This window comes from Nyctibius grandis, chromosome 2, assembly GCF_013368605.1.
Source record: "Nyctibius grandis isolate bNycGra1 chromosome 2, bNycGra1.pri, whole genome shotgun sequence".
Classification (NCBI taxonomy): Eukaryota; Metazoa; Chordata; class Aves; order Nyctibiiformes; family Nyctibiidae; genus Nyctibius; species Nyctibius grandis.
Window position 1 is genome coordinate 67215061 of NC_090659.1, and position 20033 is coordinate 67235093.

The window sequence follows — 20033 nt, forward strand, 5'->3', positions numbered from 1 at the left end:
TTAATCCTCTTTTGGGTGTTTCTGTCATGCAAATAATAAAATGGCAGAGTTCTCAGGAGTCCCTTGTTGCGGGTGGCACTCTTCTATTTTTGCCTATTTATTTATTTAGGAGTTCATAGTGCTGGACAGCTGTAAATCAGAGCTTCACAGTGAAGTCTGTCTTTGAATTGAACAAAGAGAAAAAAGATTGTAAATTGTATTCACTTTTGCTTGAATGACTGTTCAGTGAAGCCTTTTTTTTTCTCCTTCATGTGTGTGAATTTTTTTTCTCTGTGTACAGAAAAGTGAAGAAATGTTGCTGTTAACATGTTTATGTTTATCATCCTGAGTTTCTTTCTTATGATTTAAAAGCCATGAAAAATTAGAAGGTTATAGGGCTACGTTAGATTTTTCTTTAATTTTAAGCAATGTATATGTAAGCATATGTTTTTAAAATAATTTAACCTCTAGCATTCAGCTGTCAAAAAATCTAGGGGCATGAATTTAAGGTATATTTCTATATGAACATTAAAGGTTCTTTGGTTTTGATTTATACACTACCAGTGTTTCAGTGTGGTCAGGGGCTACTTACTCCTCATTTGCAGCTACTTACCCCTATTATGTTTTTCTTTTTTGATTTTGAGGTGAAGCTTTCTAATAGTTGCCCAGTAGAGAGGGTACAGTAAAGTCATATGCAGTGCAATATAACTTTTCACAATGCTTAGCATTTAATCATTTAATTATTAAGATTTCTTTCTTTTAATGTAATGAATATAATATACAGCAGAGAAGAGCTTATATTTTGTTTTTTTTCTCATTTCAATGTATATTATACCCCACATTTCCATTTCAGTGTTGTTAATTATAGTTTAGGCGATAAAGAAGGTTACATTATAGTGATAATTTTTTCTCCAGAAGCTGAGCATGATGCAAAGAGATGCATTGTCAGACTATATCTAGATTTCTTTGGACAGCACTCCTTGCTTGAGGAAAACACGTGGGTTGTGGTTGCCTTCAGCTTTTCTGAGACAAAAGATTTTTGGTTGTTTCTCAGGTGAGATTTGCAAGTGGAATTTGGTGCCAATCACAAAACCGAAGAGGAGATGAAGTCATCCCTCCTTATACCCTACAGCCCACTCTGCAGGAAAGGATCCATTCCATGCCCTAAATTAGGCTAAAAAAAGAAAAAGGGGGATTTGAATCCAGCTGTGGTCCCTCCCATGCTGATTGCCATAGCCTTCAGGCACGCACTCATTTGCCTTCTTCCGGTGCCATACTTATTTACTGATTCATCCAAAGGTAGAACAGCTTCAAGAGCAGGGACTGAAGGAGGCCTACCGCAGATTGCCTCTAGTAGAGCAGTTAACACGCTCGCTGAAGAGGTGGGCGACCCACATTCAGTGCATGCTCCGTGACTGGTAAAAATAACACGTTCCCTTGCATCTTTGCCCAACCTTCACTTCTCATGTAAGTGCCCTGACCCCGGGGCTTGGCTGTACCTTTATAAACAGGACAATGGGTTTCTCAGTATCTTCTTCCTTTGCGGTTTTGTGAATAGTACCTAAGTTATGAATCTAGTTGTTTCCAAATTTTCTGTGGCTTTGCTCTAACATGTGGTTTAAAATGTCCTAAATTGAAACAAAATTTTTGATTTCATGTGTCTTTTTTAACACGCAGCAAAATTTCCAAGCAAATGCTTTGATTATTTGCACAGCAAACTGAAAGAGACGCAGTTCTAATTTTCTGATAGTTATGCCAGAATTTCTCTTGAGTTCAGTAGTAATGGCATTTCATGGGAGACAGGAACAAAACCCCACTGAAAATTATCCAGTATCATCCATTGTGAATTCTGGGTAGGCAAACCCGTGTTGTTGCAGTGGCTTTTTTATAGTATGAGTAGTTAAAAAGGAAAAGGTATTTCAGGAGTCATTACGTGGGTATATAATGAATCAACTTTAGAGACAATCTCTCCTTGCCAAACATTTCACATTTCCCAGAAGAGAAGAGAAAGAAAAAGAAACTGAAGCTAAAGAAAAATGAATGGTTGAACCAAAGGAACATGCCAAGCAGAAGTTGAGGGTTTACAAAGTCAGATGAAGACATGAAATGCCTCTGCTGTTTGAGGTGCCCAAAGGCTTTATCCTCAAAATGGATGGGCTAGGTAGAGGCTGTGGAAGTCTTGGCTTGGCTTTCACAGCAACAGTCCATATAGAATTTCCTTCCATGGTTTCCAAAAAGGAAGAAAATGGATGGACTACATCAGAATCATTCTCTTCAGTGTGTGGGAGGGGAACTGAGTAGATACAATTGCTAAAATACAGGATAATATTTGTTTTTCTGAATGATAACTGTATCAGCCAGATAGCAGATTCAACTAAAGATTTTGGGAGGCAAAAGCTTTATGTTCAGTAATGTCCTACTCAGGTATTGTCATCTTAGACTTGAGTGATGATTGAAGCCTTTCTAACTTCAACACCTAAAAAAAGGGGGGGAAAAAAAAAACATTAAAAAGAGGCAAATTAAGATTCTTATTCAGTGAATTATCTTTAGGAGATGGTAAGAAAATCAACATGTGACAGAGCACTGGAACATGCTGCCCAGGGGGGTTGTGGAGTCTCCTTCTCTGGAGACATTCATAACCCGCCTGGACACGACCCTGTGCAATGTGCTCTAGGGGAACCTGCTTTTTCAGGGGGTTGGACTAGATGATCTCCAGAGGTCCTTTCCAGCCCCAACCATTCTGTGATTCTGTGATTCTGTGTATGAGCAGATTTGCAAGAGCTATGTGAGATTCCCTCCCCCCTCAATATTTTCTGAAATACAGTATTTAAAGCCTATTCTGAATCTAGGCTTGATAGTATAAATAACACAGGAAAACTCCTTTTTGTTGTTGGAAAAACCTTACCAGAAAGATGACATATATTCCCATTTTTATTTTAATCCTTGTATTGATGTGTATTTATATATAACCCCCAAATCTGAAAGTAGCTCTAAAAGCTGTTTTTCTCCTCCCATGTAAAAATTCCAGCAACAGAATACTCTTCAGATATTTCAGTCCATCCCAATTTGTAGTGTTCAATTTAATTCATTGTAAGTCCCCCCCCTCCAGCAAAACAACACTTGGGATATATTTTCAATCCAAATTGGATTTATAGCAGAAAGGGAAACTAGATTACACAAATGTTCTTTCAGAAGTGGGTGTGTTTGTGGTTAAATAGTTTAGCAAAGAATTAAATTCATAGTCCTGCTAGTAAAAAGCCAATATAGGACTATATTTTGTATATAGTTGTGTATATATATATATATATAATGTATATTTTGTATATTATTTCACCCCTGGGGTGAAATCGGTGTGCCCAGCTCGCTCCCTGAAATGCCTGTACACCAATGCACGCAGCATGGGGAATAAGCAGGAGGAGTTAGAAATCCGTGTTCGGTCGGGGGGCTATGATCTAGTGGCAATTACAGAGACTTGGTGGGACGCCTCGCATGACTGGAATGTGGTCATGGATGGCTATGTCCTGTTCAGGAAAGACAGGCCGCTAAGGAGAGGTGGTGGAGTTGCTCTTTATGTGAGTGAGCAGCTAGAATGTATTGAGTTCTGTCCAGGGGCGGATCAGGAGCGAGTGGAGAGTTTGTGGGTGCGAATTAAGGGGCAGGCTGGCAGGGGTGCTACTGTTGTGGGTGTCTATTACAGGCCACCGGATCAGGATGAGGACGGTGATGAGGCCTTCTACAGGCAGCTGAGAGCAGTCTTGCAATTACAGGGCCTGGTTGTTGTGGGGGATTTCAACTACCCTGATATTTGCTGGGAGGCCTACTCAGCCAGCCATCCTCAGTCCAGGAGGTTCCTCCAGTGCATTGATGATAACTTTCTGATGCAAATGGTGGATGAGCCAACTAAGAGAGGAGCGCTGCTGGATCTTATCCTCACTAAGAAGGAGGGTCTGGTTGAAGAGGTGAAGGTTGAGGGCAGCCTTGGTTGTAGTGACCATGAGATGGTAGAGTTCAGGATCTCATGTGGCAGGAACAGAATAGCTAGCGGAATCACAGCCCTGGACTTCAGGAGGGCCAACTTTGGCCTTTTCAAGCAATTGCTAGGGGAAATCCCATGGGACAAGGTACTAGAAGGTAAGGGGGCCCAAGATAGTTGGTTAGCATTCAAGGACTGCTTCTTCCGAGCTCAAGATCAGAGCATCCCAACAGGTAGGAAGTCAAGGAAGGGTACCAGGAGACCTGCATGGTTGAACAGGGAACTGCTGGGCAAACTCAAGTGGAAGAAGAGGGTGTACAGATCGTGGAAGGAGGGGCTGGCCACTTGGGAGGAATATAAGTCTGTTGTCAGAGGATGTAGGGAGGCAACTAGGAAAGCCAAGGCCTCCTTGGAATTAAACCTTGCAAGAGAGGTCATGGACAACAGAAAGGGCTTCTTCAAATACATTGCAGGTAAAGCCAACACTAGAGGCAATGTAGGCCCACTGATGAATGAGGTGGGGGCCCTGGAGACAGAGGATAAAAAGAAGGCGGAGTTACTGAATGCCTTCTTTGCCTCTGTCTATACTGCTGGAGGCTGTCCTGAGGAGCCCCGGACCCCTGAGGCCTCAGAAGAAGTCAGGATAGAGGAGGAATCTGTCTTGGTTGATGAGGGCTGGGTCAGGGACCAATTAAGCAACCTGGATGTCCATAAATCCATGGGTCCTGATGGGATGCACCCGCGGGTGCTGAGGGAGCTGGCGGAAGTCATTGCTAGGCCACTCTCCATCATCTTTGCTAAGTCGTGGGCAACGGGAGAGGTGCCTGAGGACTGGAGGAAAGCGAATGTCACTCCAGTCTTCAAAAAGGGCAAGAAGGAGGACCCGGGGAACTATAGACCGGTCAGCCTCACCTCCATCCCCGGAAAGGTGATGGAGCAACTTGTTCTTGGTGCTGTCTCTAGGCACATCAAGGATAGGGGGATCATTAGGGGCACTCAGCATGGCTTCACCAAGGGGAAGTCATGCTCAACCAACTTGATAGCCTTTTATGAGGATGTTACCCGGTGGATAGATGATGGTAAAGCTGTGGATGTGGTCTATGTCGATTTCAGTAAAGCGTTTGACACGGTCTCCCACAGCATCCTTGCAGCTAAACTGAGGAAGTGTGGTCTGGATGATCGGGTAGTGAGGTGGATTGTGAACTGGCTGAAGGAAAGAAGCCAGAGAGTGGTGGTCAATGGGACAGAGTCCAGTTGGAGGTCTGTGTCTAGTGGAGTCCCTCAAGGGTCGGTTCTGGGACCAGTACTATTCAATATATTCATTAATGACTTGGATGAGGGATTAGAGTGCACTGTCAACAAGTTCGCTGATGACACAAAACTGGGAGGAGTGGCTGACACACCGGAAGGCTGCGCAGCCATTCAGAGGGACCTGGACAGGCTGGAGAGTTGGGCGGGGAGAAATTTAATGAAATATAACAAGGGCAAGTGTAGAGTCCTGCATCTGGGCAAGAACAACCCCATGTACCAGTACAAGTTGGGGGCAGAGCTGTTGGAGAGCAGCGTAGGGGAAAGGGACCTGGGGGTCCTAGTGGACAACAGGATGACCATGAGCCAGCAGTGTGCCCTTGTGGCCAAGAAGGCCAATGGCATCCTGGGGTGTATTAGAAGGGGTGTGGTCAGCAGGTCAAGAGAGGTTCTCCTCCCCCTCTACTCTGCCCTGGTGAGGCCGCATGTGGAATATTGTGTCCAGTTCTGGGCCCCTCAGTTCAAGAAGGACAGGGAACTGCTAGAGAGAGTCCAGCGCAGAGCCACAAAGATGATTAAGGGAGTGGAACATCTCCCTTATGAGGAGAGGCTGAGGGAGCTGGGTCTCTTTAGGTTAGAGAAGAGGAGACTGAGGGGTGACCTCATTAATGTTTATAAATATGTAAAGGGCAAGTGTCAAGAGGATGGAGCCAGGCTCTTCTCAGTGACATCCCTTGACAGCACAAGGGGCAATGGGTGCAAGCTGGAACACAGGAGGTTCCACTTAAATTTGAGGAAAAACTTCTTTACGGTGAGGGTGACTGAACACTGGAACAGTCTGCCCAGAGAGGTTGTGGAGTCTCCTTCTCTGGAGACATTCAAAACCCGCCTGGACACGTTCCTGTGTGATATGGTCTAGGCAATCCTGCCCCGGCAGGGGGATTGGACTAGATGATCTTTCGAGGTCCCTTCCGATCCCTAACATTCTGTGGTTCTGTGATTCTGTGATATACTATTCCAGGTTTCTATTATAGTGATGCTTTGTATTGTGGTGAGAAGTTGAATTAGGTAACTTTACATCTGGAATAGAAAAAGAAGGTGGTGTAAATCAACAGAAAATTCTGTAGATAGCATACAACTTGACATTTTTATAAAGGCCAGTTGATAAGAAGCTGCAAGTGGTTACCATTTTTTAATTTATTCTTTTTTTCCTTTCAGGAGTGGGAAGGAGGCCAGTGTCAACTCTTCCTGTACCCCCTCCTCTGTATAAACACTGTTGTTTTTTTTTTGTTCAGTTGGACTGTCTGCGTTAAAAATATCTTGTTGTTTATGTTGTAGTATACAGCAGAAATTAAGTTGTGCTGTACTTTGGCAGTAAATTAGAGTTGATGGCTTGGTTTTGGTTTTTCATTTGTTTCAGTATGTTTAAATGTAGATTTTATTCATTAAACTCAGGATAACTTAGAATAGCTCCAGTGAATAAAAATTAGTTTCAAAAGAAGCAGAAAGGATATCCAGAGCTTAACTTGTGGAATTGTTAGAACTTTGTTCTGGCAATCTTCAGCACAGAATTACATATGAAAGGTTTAATATTACTCCAGGGATTGGGACGGTGGGGGCGGGCAGGTGTCTGCTTTCATTGTCATTCTAATTATGAAGGAGAGATGTAGCTTTGTACTCAAGCTATAGGATGAAGCTTTGTTTTATATAGTCAGAAGTTTGCTCTTTTGAATGATTCCGATACTTTCTTTCACAGTAAATTACAAAAGAAAAAAATCTGTGAATGTTAATTATTGAGGTGGGGGGTGTCATTGCAGGGATCCATAATTTGAAAGTTGCTGTTGAATATATTATCCCTATCATACTTTAGTGAAAGAGATCAGTTCATTAGCAAGTATAGTACAGCACCAAAGTTAAATTCTGTTTTGCAAATTCTGTTACAGCTGAAATTTTAGCCAACTTGGTTAATTGATAATGATATATAATATGAAAGGCAGTTACAATGCAGAAGGCATTTTGAGATTTCTCATGAAAGCAGTTTGAGAAAGAAGGAAAGTCACACTTTTTTCAGTCAAGATGTTTTTTGTGCTTCTGTTTTTAATGAAGGCTTTATATATCCTTTCTGCGTTGTACGGTAAGTGAGGAGATAAGACTTTGGCTGGTGATAACTGATGTTAATACACATGCTCTTCTGAGCACACCCAGGAAGAAAGACAAATCAACTGTACCACATAATTTAGCAAAGGGAGAAGTCAGTTTGCGTGGAGCATTGACCTATTTTGATTTTCTACAAGCAGGGTAATTCTAGTCAGTATGTCATTAAAGTACTGTGTGTTTCTAGTAGACTGGAAAGCTCAAGAAACAACTGTATATTTAGGATCAATGTATTCATACTAGGTAATGAAGGTGTTTCCATTGGCAGTAAAAATAGTAATTCATTTGCAAAGAAGCCTGTTTTCCATTCTTATCTTTGTCATAGTTATCCTTCTTTCTTTAAATCCTACACTTAAAAATAAGATCAAACACAGTGTTCACGTTTTCTTCTTGTTTCCTAACTGTTTTCCTGTTTGACAGCATTCATGTAAAAAGTCCTTTTCAAGTAGTAAATTAATTTGGATAGAAGGCATCACACCTGAATTCATTACATGCTGGCAGTTTAGATAAATGGATGTTATGATCTCAGCATATTTTGGCCCAGCACCACTGTGTGCCCATTTGCAAATGTCTGAGAAAGTGATAATATTCCTGTCAGTTTCAGGCTGCTAAAGAAAAAAAAATGGGGTAGAATTTCTTATTTATATTTATAGGATGCCTGTGGGGAAGACAGTAATGCTGTATATGGCAGTTTGTGTAGACATGTGGTGCTAAACATATATTAAAAAAAGATAACAGACCTATTGACGTTTCTTTGTAGAAATATGGAAGAAAAGCCAGAGTAGATCAGTAATTGACAGCTATGCAGGAGATGCATTTCCAGATTTCTTTCTGAAGAAATATTTCAGAAACTTACAATTCCTTTCAAAGTCGGTAATCCATCTTTAATTATTTTGTTGATTTCATAGTTGTATTTTACAAGGTTGATGTAATGTCTGCTTCCTGCCAACATTTGATATGGGCAATCCACTTTGTCCCTGCTTTGATGAAATGGAAGGCTGCTTGTAGTTGCAGTACTTTTTTTTTTTACTTTTTTTTTTACTTTTTTTTTACTTTTTTTTTTACTTTTTTTTTTACTTTTTTTTTTACTTTTTTTTGCCGTATGTGTGTGAACTAAGCACAGTTGAAGACTTATCAGTCACTGAATGCCATAGCTTAACAGGAAGATAGGTGGGGAGCTGTCGATTTATACCACTGACAGAATGGGAAACATGTTCAATGTGGTTAAATTGATGAGCATTTAAACGTACCCAGTTCTGTGCAGCTATGTACACTTTTCAGACTGTTGAAGGAGGTTATCCTCCCCTTCTACACTGCCCTGGTGAGGCCACACCTGCAGTACTGTGTCCAGTTCTGGGCACCCCAGTTCAAGAAAGACAAGGAACTACTGGAAAGAGTCCAGTGGAGGGCTACAAAGATGATCAGAGGACTGGAACATCTCTCTTATGAGGAAAGGCTGAGAGAGCTGGGTCTGTTTAGCCTGGAGAAGACTGAGGGGGGATCTTATCAATGCTTACAAATAACCTTAAGGGCAGGTGTCAAGAGGATGGGGCCAGACTCTTCTCGGTAATGCCCAGCAACAAGACAAGGGGCAGTGGGCACAAACTGAAACATGGGAAGTTCCATCTGAATATGAGGAAAAACTTCTTTACTTTGAGGGTGACAGAGCACTGGAGCAGGCTGCCCAGGTGGAGTCTCCTTCTCTGGAGATATTCAAAACCCACCTGGACACGACCCTGTGCAATGTGCTCTGGGTGAACCTGCTTTGTCAGGGGGTTGGACTAGATGATCTTCAGAGGTCCCTTCCAACCCCAACCATTCTGTGATTCTGTGATTTCTTTTATCCCTACCTTTGAGTATCCTTTTATTACCACATACATGCTTCTGAGCATTATTTTACTACCATGTGTATGTTTAAAATTACTTTGGTTTTATAAGCTGTAATTTGGACTGTTAAAGTACATGATTCTTTTCTTTAGGGTAAGTTGACATCTCTACATATGCTCAAACTGTGGTGTGGCCTGTGGTAGCGCATCTCCCTGGGGCTGCGTGGGGTGGTGGCACACTGCCGTGGTGGCCACCCTTGTGGGCACGGGGGGCTTCTCGCTGAGTAGAGTACCTGGCTGCAAAGTGCATACTTTCATCTGTCTAAAGTTGGTCCCTCTAAATTAAAGCTCTCTTAGACTAGAAGAGCATCTATGTGGCATGACTGCCTTCAAGTAGGCATGCAATCCCAGTTGGTGTTGCTTACATTTAGTTATATGGGTATGACTAAGTACCTTCTTGAATCCATTCCTCATGGTGCAAGTTGTTTTCAGACAGGTTTCTGCGAGTTCGCAGCGAGGAGTGGGAGATAATAATGTTTAATTTGTTACTTTTTCTTCATGGAGGCTGGGTAGAGGGGGAGTGTTCCTGGCTTCACTGTTGCAGAGTAGATAAAGAGATTTTGAATATTTTTTTTTCTCCTGGTAAATGCAGTGTACTTGTACGTGAAAATTGATATTTAGGCCAATTGCCATGGAGGAGTTTCGGTTACTATGCAAAGCAGTATTAATAACATTTGCGTATTGAACTAAAGTGTGAGGCAATTAAAATTCCCTGGATTGAGGATTAGCTTGATCTCTGAAGGGAAAAAAATTCCAAGAGCGTCCACCCATGCACTCACAGGCACATAGAAGTGGCAAAAGTTTTCTATCCCTGGAAGGACCTTCTCTTAAAACATTTTTCTTTTCCAAAGAGGTGAATCAGTGGACTAGAGAAGTAGCAACAAAGTATTTCTGCAATGTGTCCTGAAGCAAGTGGGTATGAAGGCTTTGTAAACTCTTTGCAAGGTATATAAAATCAATCTGCCCGCTCTATTCTGTTACACAGAAGTATTTCAGTGAATGCAGTGGCCAACAAAGCATACTAGAAATGCCGAATGCATTTAAAAATAATGTACTGCTGCTCTTAGGGTCCTTGATATTTGGAATTTAAATTGCACAACACTGAATGCTATTGGTGACATTTGGGTGTTCCAGTGGAGGATCCTAGTTTCTTGTTTTAAAAAAAAAAAATCCTTTTCTTTTCTGGTGTTTACATCCGAAGCATTGATTCAGTTTGGATTATATTTCTTTCATCGTGAAGTATGGATAAACATTTTAAATAGGTGTGGCACACTGTCAAGTGTTTTCATTATTTGAATGGTAGGTTTGAACATCTATTCCAAAGTATCAGTAGGCACCTGCAGAAGCAAAGTGGGTATGTAGCACCTGAACACATTCTGATTCATGCAATTAAAGAGGTTTACAGAGTGGGGAAGAAAAGAGTATCACATACTGAGGTTTGATGTCTTTTTCACAGAGAACAAAAGAGGTTTGATTCTTTCACTTCAAGTTTAGCCTAACTATTGTGTAGTGGAGGAGGTTTAATGAATCATTGTTTAACTTTGATACTGCCAAGTATTTGACCATTAAATAGTCTGAAATGTGTACATAGCACTTTGGTGACAGACCCTTATTTAACTCTGATTAATTGGCATTGAATAGTTATTTAATTACTTTGGAAGAAATCTAACAACAGTGTGTGTTCTGATTAAGTTATTTGGTGTAAAAACAAACACAGGCCTGTTGAAGAGGGCACGTTCCCTTTTGCAGCTTGCTACTGATGCTGCGCACCACGTGGATGCCTGAGAATTTTTAAAACAGCAGATACTGTTCACAAATTTGGATGCTGTTGTAACATTGGCATACTTAGTTCTTGATTCCTTGAAAGACTTTTTTCGTAGAGGTTTCATGAAATTTCCCTTGCCTTACAAGTTTTAGATTTAGTATTTTCTTTTTGCTTTCGAAGCCCAGACTGAAACTCAGTGGGATAAGTAAAGGGTGCAAGTATTAAGTGAGCTTGAAAATTTTTGTAAATTGAAACTACTGGACTAGATCTAAGAATTATTGTCTCATGACATGGATCTGTATCACAGAAATGCTCACTACCGGAATTTGGGTTTTTTGGAAGTAAGTATGAAGTGTCGTGGGAAGATGATGTTGACAGTCTGTTAGTTTGGGAGAGAAGATATTAGAAGTTTTGGAGAGAAAAAAATTTTTTTTTGTCAGTTGTGCAAGTCCTGCCCTTCTTGAACAGCAGGTTCAACAGTTTCTTTAATCTGAAGAACCATCCCCAAAAGTTAGGTTTGCAAATGCTAGTAGCAACTGTAGTCATAACTGTAAGCGTTTTGCGTCCTGACTCAAAATGGCTACTTTAGCTTTCATATCTGCAATGTTTTCTCTTGCATGCTTAATAATGCATAAGCAAGCCACTGATTTACTGTGCTTCCAGTAAGTGGAAACAGTTGTTTCTTCATACCTTGTGAAATAGACCTCGTTTACTTGTAGACATCCTTAGAAGTGTAGCAATCGCTCTGGATGCAATATCATGATGTCTAGGGGGCATTTTGCGGGTATTTCCAAAGCATAGCACTTCTGCTTGGAGGTGCATTGCTGTCTCTGGTATATGGTGAGGGAACTTGCTTGCTTTAATGGGTTACCGTAGCTTGCTTCTGCATAGGACATGCTGAATAAAATGCCGGTTCAGTTATATTTGTATGAACAGGATCTGAAATACATCTCCAGGCCTGTGTTTTCTCTTATACAGTCACTGGGATAATATAATTGAAAACCAGCAACAACAAAAATAGAGCTAGGACTTGTCGCTTTGCCGCTTCCTTTTAGCAGTAGAAAAGCATTAATTATCACTGGATTAATGTGACGAGAGGGAGATGTCGACCTCTTAGCAAGAAGCGAGGTATTTTCCTAGATTTACTGACTTCAGGTGTTGTTTTCCAGAGTTACTATGTGCAAACACTAAATAGACCGTAAATGACTTTTTTTTTTAATAACTTGAAAATTGAAAAAATGAAGTTCTGCTACCAGAGATTCACCTAAATGTTTATTCGGGAAGCAGCTGATTCATGCCCCCACTGTTTAAATTGCTTTAATTGTATCAGGTGGACTGCAAAAGGTTCCAGGTTTCAAGGTCTGTCTTTTTCATATACCATTTCTCTTGCTCTGTCGTATTTTAGTCCATGTCGTTTTACAGAATTACTGTATTTACATTTTAAAGAGTATTAGGCAGATTAAAAGATGTTTTCATGTTTTATTGATAACGTCAGATTAATTTCCATTTTCCTAGTGGCAGCTCACAGCTCTGTCAAAACACAGTCTGTGGAAACACTGTTATACTTAACAATTACGTAAGGTAATTGCCAAAAATACAGTTTTGGCAATTAATTAGCAGCTTGATTACCCATGGGAACTTGAATAGTTGGTTGTTAGTGGATATATGGAAGAGACAGTAAGACCAGAGGACCCGAGGCTGGCTGAAGTGAGCTAAGTTTTCCTTCCTGACCGAGTTCCTCAAAGAAGTTCACTGGAAGAGACGTTACTGTGGAGGAGAACATTGCCACAGTCGCTCTTGGTGTGCAGGATGAAGGGAAGTATTCTGCAGCTCTCATTTACAGCTATGCCAGCTATTTACCCCTGAAAGCGCCGGAACAGATCTGTATTATGCTTGCAGCCTAAAGCTCTCCTTGTTGCAACACTGAAACTTTCTCAGAAAATAGCTGGAGATTGTCACAGCCTCCAAACAATTGCCAAAAAAAACCAAAACCCAGACTCAAAATCTGCAAAATTTCTCCTTGAGCAACATTAATTGGGTCATTCTTCAATAGGAATGAGAACTGAACTCCGAGATGCTGTTGGAACCGAAACTTAAATCGCTTTTGACAGCGAGCATTTTGTAATGGCTTCTCTCCTCTAGCCCTTAAGGCTTCGTCGTTACCATACAACATGGCAGAAAGCACAGTGCTTTTTGAGAAACAAGTTTGGATGTGCTCTTCCACTTGTGGGATGAGGGAGATTGTGAAGGCATCGCTTGATTCCTGGAGGTGCCAGAGTTGACCTGAGCTGTGCTATGGCCACAGAAAGCAGCCAGCCTGAGTGACCTTGCCTCCTGGCAGTGTCGCATGGGATGGCCTTTGTGCAATAGCTTCTTATATCAGTCTGAAACCACTACAAATAAAACTTATTTGGGGTTAAGAGGCAAAGGGGGATTCTAAGGCTGAATTAAGGTGGGGTTTGCTCACTGTGGGAGTAATCCTTTGCCCTTGCATACAGCTTGTCATCAGTGGGTCTCACAGCGATTCACAGAGGGGCTCGGCACTGTCACCTCTCCTTGCTCTGCTCTTCACTCTGTAAAATAAAGTGAAGTCACTCAGGAGGCAAGTGACAAAGCTGAGAACAGATTGCTAATAACCTGAACCCAATCCATTGTGCCTTGTTTCCCTCATCTGCCCCTCCTGGACAGGCTGCTAAGGAAAGTCCTGTCAGAAGGAAGCATTTCACCTCTTTAAATTATTCTCTTTTTGACAGTGAAGTCTTGGTTCATTTGAAAATAACCTGGCATGTGATATTTAGGGATATTAAGAAGTCTTAGCTACATGCAATACGTGCTAGATCACTCTTCCACAGCCAGTTTCCATGTAAGGAAATCACTGGAAAAGGAAACTTTTTAAAAAATTGCCTTGGAGTTCCTTCTGATATATCTACCCCAGCATGAAATAAGTGAAAGGGAACATCCCCAGCTGCCATTCCCAGTAGAAACAGATGAAAGAGATTTTGCTGATTGTTGTGCTGCTATATACCCTTCCTCTCTGTGTGCAAAGCCTAAAAATAAGAGTCCGGAGGGACCTTCATCCTGAGGGTGGATGAAGTTGCTAAACCACTATCCGTAATTTTTGAGAAGTCATGGCAGTCCAGTGAAGTTCCCACTGACTGGAAAAGAGGAAACATAACCCCCGTTTTCAAGCAGGGGAAAAAAGGAAGACCGAGGGAACTACAGGCCAGTCAGTCTCACCTCTGTGCCTGGCAAGATCATGGGGCAGATCCTTCTGGAAACTATGCTAAGGCACATGGAAAATAAAGGAGGTGATTGGCGACAGCCAACATGGCTTCACTAAGGGCAAATCATGCCTGACAAATTTGGTGGCCGCCTATGACAGGATTAGAGCATTGGTGGATAAGGGAGGAGCGACTGATGTCATCTACCTGGACTTGTGCAAAGCATTTGACACTGTCCTGCAAGACATATTTGTCTCTGAATTGGAGAGAAATGGACTTGATGGATGATCAGAGGGCTGGAGCACCTCTCCTATGAAGACAGGCTGAGAGAGTTGGGGCTGTTCAGCCTGGAGAAGAGAAGGCTCCGGGGAGACCTTCTAGCAGCCTTCCAGTACCTGAAGGAGGCCTACAGGAAAGCTGGAGAGGGACTTTTTACAAGGGCATGTAGTGATAGGATGAAGGGTAACAGCTTTAAACTGAAATAGGGTAGATTTAGATTAGATCTTAGGAAGAAATTCTTTGCTGTGAGGGTGGTGAGACACTGGCCCAGGTTGCCCAGAGAAGCTGTGGCTGCCCCCTCCCTGGCAGTGTTCAAGGCCAGGGTGGATGAGGCTTTGAGCAACCTGGTCTAGTGGAAGGGATGTTGAAACTAGATGATCTTTAAGGTCCCTTCCAACCCAAACCATTCTATGATTCTGTGAAATAAGATGAATTCTGCTGTTGTCTGCCTTAGGGATAGTAACTGCCTTTGTTAGTAAACTACTGCAAAACAAGCTATTCACCAGTATCTCTCTTCGGAGTCGTGTCACAGGCCTGAGGAGAGGATGTTTTGTGTGTTGCTTGGTGTGGAACAGAAATTCCCTTAAAAAAGTTGATGTTATGCAACAAAATTCATACTTCCAAGACAGCCATGAACAGAAAACTACTATGATGGTTGCTACAGAAGTTACTTCAGTATCTCTTATCTCTGAATTACGTCTCCAATGCACTCCATAGAAGTTTCAAACTTAACTACTTTCAGTTTAATGAGCTCCTTTGAAAAGGAAAAAAAAAAGTCTTTTGTTGCCAATGCAGTGAATGTGTTTGTACCAGTTAGAAGTAATAATTGAATCAAGATATATGTAGATAAAAAAGCAATGTGAATGCATGTACGGGCATTACACACCTTAGAAAAGGCCAGATTTCCATCCTTAGCTTACTTTCATTCCTGCTGAGTAGAGATATCGATTAATAGGAAAAGATACTAATCCACTTATGGGTGGCAGCGTTGTGACTTCAATTATTAAAGAACTCTTGCTATAACTGATTTTTTCACTCAAGTAGAACTTGGGAAAATAGAGAAGTGTAAATGCTTCACTGACAGCAGATTAAAAATTGTTTTATTAGCTTTAATAAAGATCAGTATTGTCAAGGTTTTGAATAAGTATAAATGTAAGGCTGCATGAACGCAAATCTGTCTCAGATTTTATTTCAGAAATGCCTGCAATTTGAATCCACATATAATGGTAGAGAGGTGGGAACAGAGATACTAAAAAGAATCAGTTAGATTAACTATGATCTATCTGGGACATGCATGCACTAGTGAGTTTCAGTCAAGGATAGGAGCAGATTCTGGCTGATGTTACTTGATGAAACTTGCATTAAGTTGTCTGAACTGTAAGCCTTTACCTGCACATATTGAGCATATAAAGCATATGTGTTTCACCTATTCTATTGAACTATTATCTTCAAAGCCCATTTTAATTTTTTCCTAACAGTTTAAGTAAGGGTTTTAAATTCGAGTGAAAGGCATCTGTAAAAAAGTATTCTTCTTCAAAATATATTGCAATGGTTGCAAAAGATTCCCTTCATGGCAGTTTCAAAAAGTGTCTTTTTGTCTTTAGATTCCAGCTGTTTCCTTTTAACTGTTAGTAAAATGGTAAAACATGGTGTGTTTAAGATATTTTGATCTTTTCAGGAATAATATTTACTTTTCTTCTCCAACCCTGTTTCTGTAGGAAGAATCTTAAATCGTTTCTCCAAAGATATTGGCCACCTGGATGACTTGCTTCCATTGACGTTTTTGGACTTCGTGCAGGTAATTCAGTTGCTACTGTCAAAGACTTCTGCACTGCAGTCTGAATTTAGATTCCTGTATGCTTTGGTGAAGATCAGCCATTTGTCACAGATGTAGCTGAGTTGAACGAAAGTACTTGTTTGTGAAAGAAAGGTGCGGTTGAAATTTAATGTGTCAGTAAAAAGCTAACATGAGTAATAACTGGCAGGTAGGAGTGGCTATACACAGCTTGCTATTATGTCAAGATTTCAGTTCATAGTAGCTACATGCTCGGTAAATTGCTCCTGATTTGCCTCCAAGCAATCTGGCAAGCTTATTGCTGTTACAAGAAATATGTCCCTAGTAAAGAAACAATCAACTCACATGAAAAGATAGCACAGATTAACCTAATTACGTGTCTACTTCCACAAAGAATCAAATGCTTACCACACCATTTTGGATTAAAATAGGTGTGGCTATTTACAAAGAAAAGATTAGTAGTAATAGGGTGAATATAATAGCCTTAATAGGAACAAGTGAAATAAGTTGCTGCAGACAAGAAAGATGGACAAAGCAGTGAGATTTTGATGATGATGAAAGGATAAAGGATTATATATGACATCAAGGTAATTTTTCTGTTGCAGTTGTTATTAATCCTCCTTGTAAAAAATTGCAGAAGGATAAAGCTGCAAAAAAAAAATAGATCATACTGTATCAAAATAACATGAATCACAGAATACACAGAATTGTGGAGGCTACAGAAAGAAATGTCTTAGTGGATCATCTGGATCCACTTAGTGGATCAGACCTGTCATGCTCAAGTCAGAAATGTTTCTGAAGGTGCTATTGCTAACTTTGCTTCGTTTCTTAGAGATAACTTGTTCAGGATCTAAACCTTGTTTTGCCTTCCTTAAAAATAAACCAAAGACATCTCGGTTTGAGCAGTTTAATCATGTTGTTAAGGCTGAACTCTTGAAAATAGGGGAAAAAAATTATTCCAAGGAGTTAGTAAAAACACTTCTTAAGATAAAGTCTTTTTCCTAGTTCAGTGAAGTTGTTAAAGTTGAGGTGTGTGTTTGTTTTTCAAAGCATTACAGTGCCACATGTAATTTTGGGGAAGATAGGAAGGTGATGTATTTTACCTATCAATTAAAGTAATTGGAGTCTTTTATGAGTCAGGGAGTTGCTTATAGTGAATATTAAGATTTTGATTTCATGGACTTTTAAGGCCCTGACAAATTCTTTCCTGAAGGTACAATATAAACCTCTTTCTATAATATACTACTGGTTTTCTACTGTTTATACAGATTCCAAATTTTCTTCAGTCTCATTAACTGTCTTACTAGACAGAATACCTTAATTTATTTCATCTCTCTTGGGACAATACATATGTGCCTTTCTTTTTTAGCTGGAAGCTCAGGCTGTCCTGCAGTCCGTATCCTCTTCTCTTAGCATAGGATTTACATCCAGAAAGTCAAACCCATCTCTTTTGCATAATGCTTCTTGGCCATTAGACCAAGCACTGCAGAGGGGTTTGTGTTTGCATGGATTTGTCCCCTTTACAGCAGACTGCACTGTGTATGTTTCTACTACATACTACTCATGGCCAGAGTATCTTCTGGGTCCTCTGGTCTTGAGGTAAAACGATTAACCCTTTTCCTTAGTTCCGTGCATTTACAATAATGTGAGAGTTGTGTTGCAGCCCACTTGCATGGTGTTTTTATAGCAAGAAACTGAGAGGTTGTTTTGCATGCCTCGGCATGTGGTTTAAAGGCATGTGGGGTTGTCTGAGGATGCAAAACTTGCTGGGAAAAATGTTAGAGAAGTCTGTGTAAGCAGAGGGAGCCAAAATTGGTGTGGTCTTGTCCATACTTCCTTTTGGGAGCAGACCCTGAAGCAAACTGTCTTGAGAATTACACTCTCTTTTTTTTTTTTCTGAGGGAACCAGCTGGTTTGCTCCAAAAGAAAGCTAAGGAAGGAGGTAACCTGTATGCATGACACATACAGAGGACAGAATCATCTACTAGCGAATTGGAGAACCTAGTTACTTGACCAGTGTATAGATACTTTAGGCACTATATGCTTACCGAAACTTAACTGGTTTGGGATGAAAGAATGAAGGCTGTTGCTCTGGATGTGATTGTTCTCTTCTTTCACACTCCTACTGTAAACCGCGTGATGTAAATGTTTCCCCTCATGTTGATTACTTTGTGCATTTATTTTAAATTGGCTATTGAATAATTTGTCAAATTCTGAAGTTTGTGTTTTAAATGGAAAGTTTTCCTTTTCAAAAAAATAGATGTTATGTGTCCAGTACACTATTAAAATGATACCGTGTTTCAAAGTTTGCCTGTTCTATTTGGTGTAGGAAAAAGAAAATATAGAAACTTACTGTTGATTAATAATGCGCTGCTATCTGTAAGACAAAAGCACTTCCTTCTTGGCAGGTTTTCTAAAACTTACTATTCTTGATCGGCGGGCTTGTTGGATAGTGGATGCCTTTTGAAATTCAGTAGCAAAATGATGATATTTATTTCTGAAGAAGCACAGATTTTTACAAAGGATAACTGTTACCAATTATGATAGAGATCTTTTGTCGTTTGTTTTGTTTGCAGGTGTCTTTTATAAGACTTCCTATAATCCCTTCAGGAAGAAATATTTTCTCCTTTCTAAAAACAGTATTAGCTAAATATAAAAGCTCTGATCCCAGCCATTGTTGTTGATTCTTTGAGAGACATTTCCCAACATTCATTTTTTAAATGGTTGTCAGGAGGAGTCAAGTGAAACTTAATAAACAATGCAGTAGCTGGTTCATCTTACTTTGTGCGTAGAAGCTTTTCTTGAGCGGATTTGCATTGGAGAAGTGGTCCGTTTTCCGAGTTATTGCTAGGATGACTGTGAAGCATTCCACCCTTTTAGTATATTGGCAAGTGAGTTTATAATTTCTGCACAAATAAACACAATGTGATTGGACACCAAAAATCTACAAAATGAGCCTATTTACATACTTATAAATAAATAAAATCTGCTAGTTTTGAGAATTTCTTAATTACACTGAGTACATATTTTAAGGCAATGCTAAAAATTTATGGTGTTCTTTTTAGAGTCCCTAATAAGATTTATACACTGCACTACAGTCATAATGAGCATGATTAGTCTAGACAGCTATACTGGATGAAAATTAATTCCTTGGACTAAAAGAGTTGAATTTTTTACATCTTTCATTGAGTCAGTGAAGAAGAAACAGTCAGTTCTCTTCAAGACACTGGATAGTTACTGTACGCTTATTTGTTAAAGCAAAAATAAAAGGTATGTGGCAAGCACAAAAATGCATTCTAGACCTTGAGCGTTCTTCTGAAAACCTGGCTAGATTTTGCAAAACTGTTGCTTTGCGATAGCTCTCAAAGTAGCAGCTCTCACTATGTTTAAAGTTTTCTGCCATCCCTTCTTTCTTTGGTTTTAAGTGCACCAAAATATAGCACACCTGTCTCTGGAGAGATTGGGGGCAGGAGAGGCAGCCCTCACTAGAAGGAGGCAGTCATTTTTTCTTCTTAACTTACGAATCTTAACAGAATATGAGACATGTCATGTTAGTGCAGTTAACTTATCTTTTTGTAGAAATTACTGCTGTATCCACAAGATTTCTAAATTAAAAATAAGTCTCTCTTATGAGAACATGTTTATGGCTATGTTTGACTACATGGCTGTTGAACAGAAGTCTGTGGGTAGGTGTGAAGTATAGGAACTGAAAAGAAACCAAAGGTTAAGTTAG

General features: G+C 40.3%; 1 protein-coding gene across 4 annotated transcripts in view; it reads left to right on the forward strand.

The window, feature by feature from the left end:
- ABCC4 (ATP binding cassette subfamily C member 4 (PEL blood group)) overlaps window positions 1–20033 on the forward strand; it is a 161062-nt gene that overhangs the window by 74145 nt on the left and 66884 nt on the right. For all 4 annotated transcript variants that reach the window (XM_068425444.1, XM_068425445.1, XM_068425447.1 and 1 more), the window contains one exon: window positions 16224–16303. In XM_068425444.1, the coding sequence (XP_068281545.1) occupies window positions 16224–16303 (80 nt within the window). The remainder of the gene's footprint in view (window positions 1–16223; window positions 16304–20033) is intronic.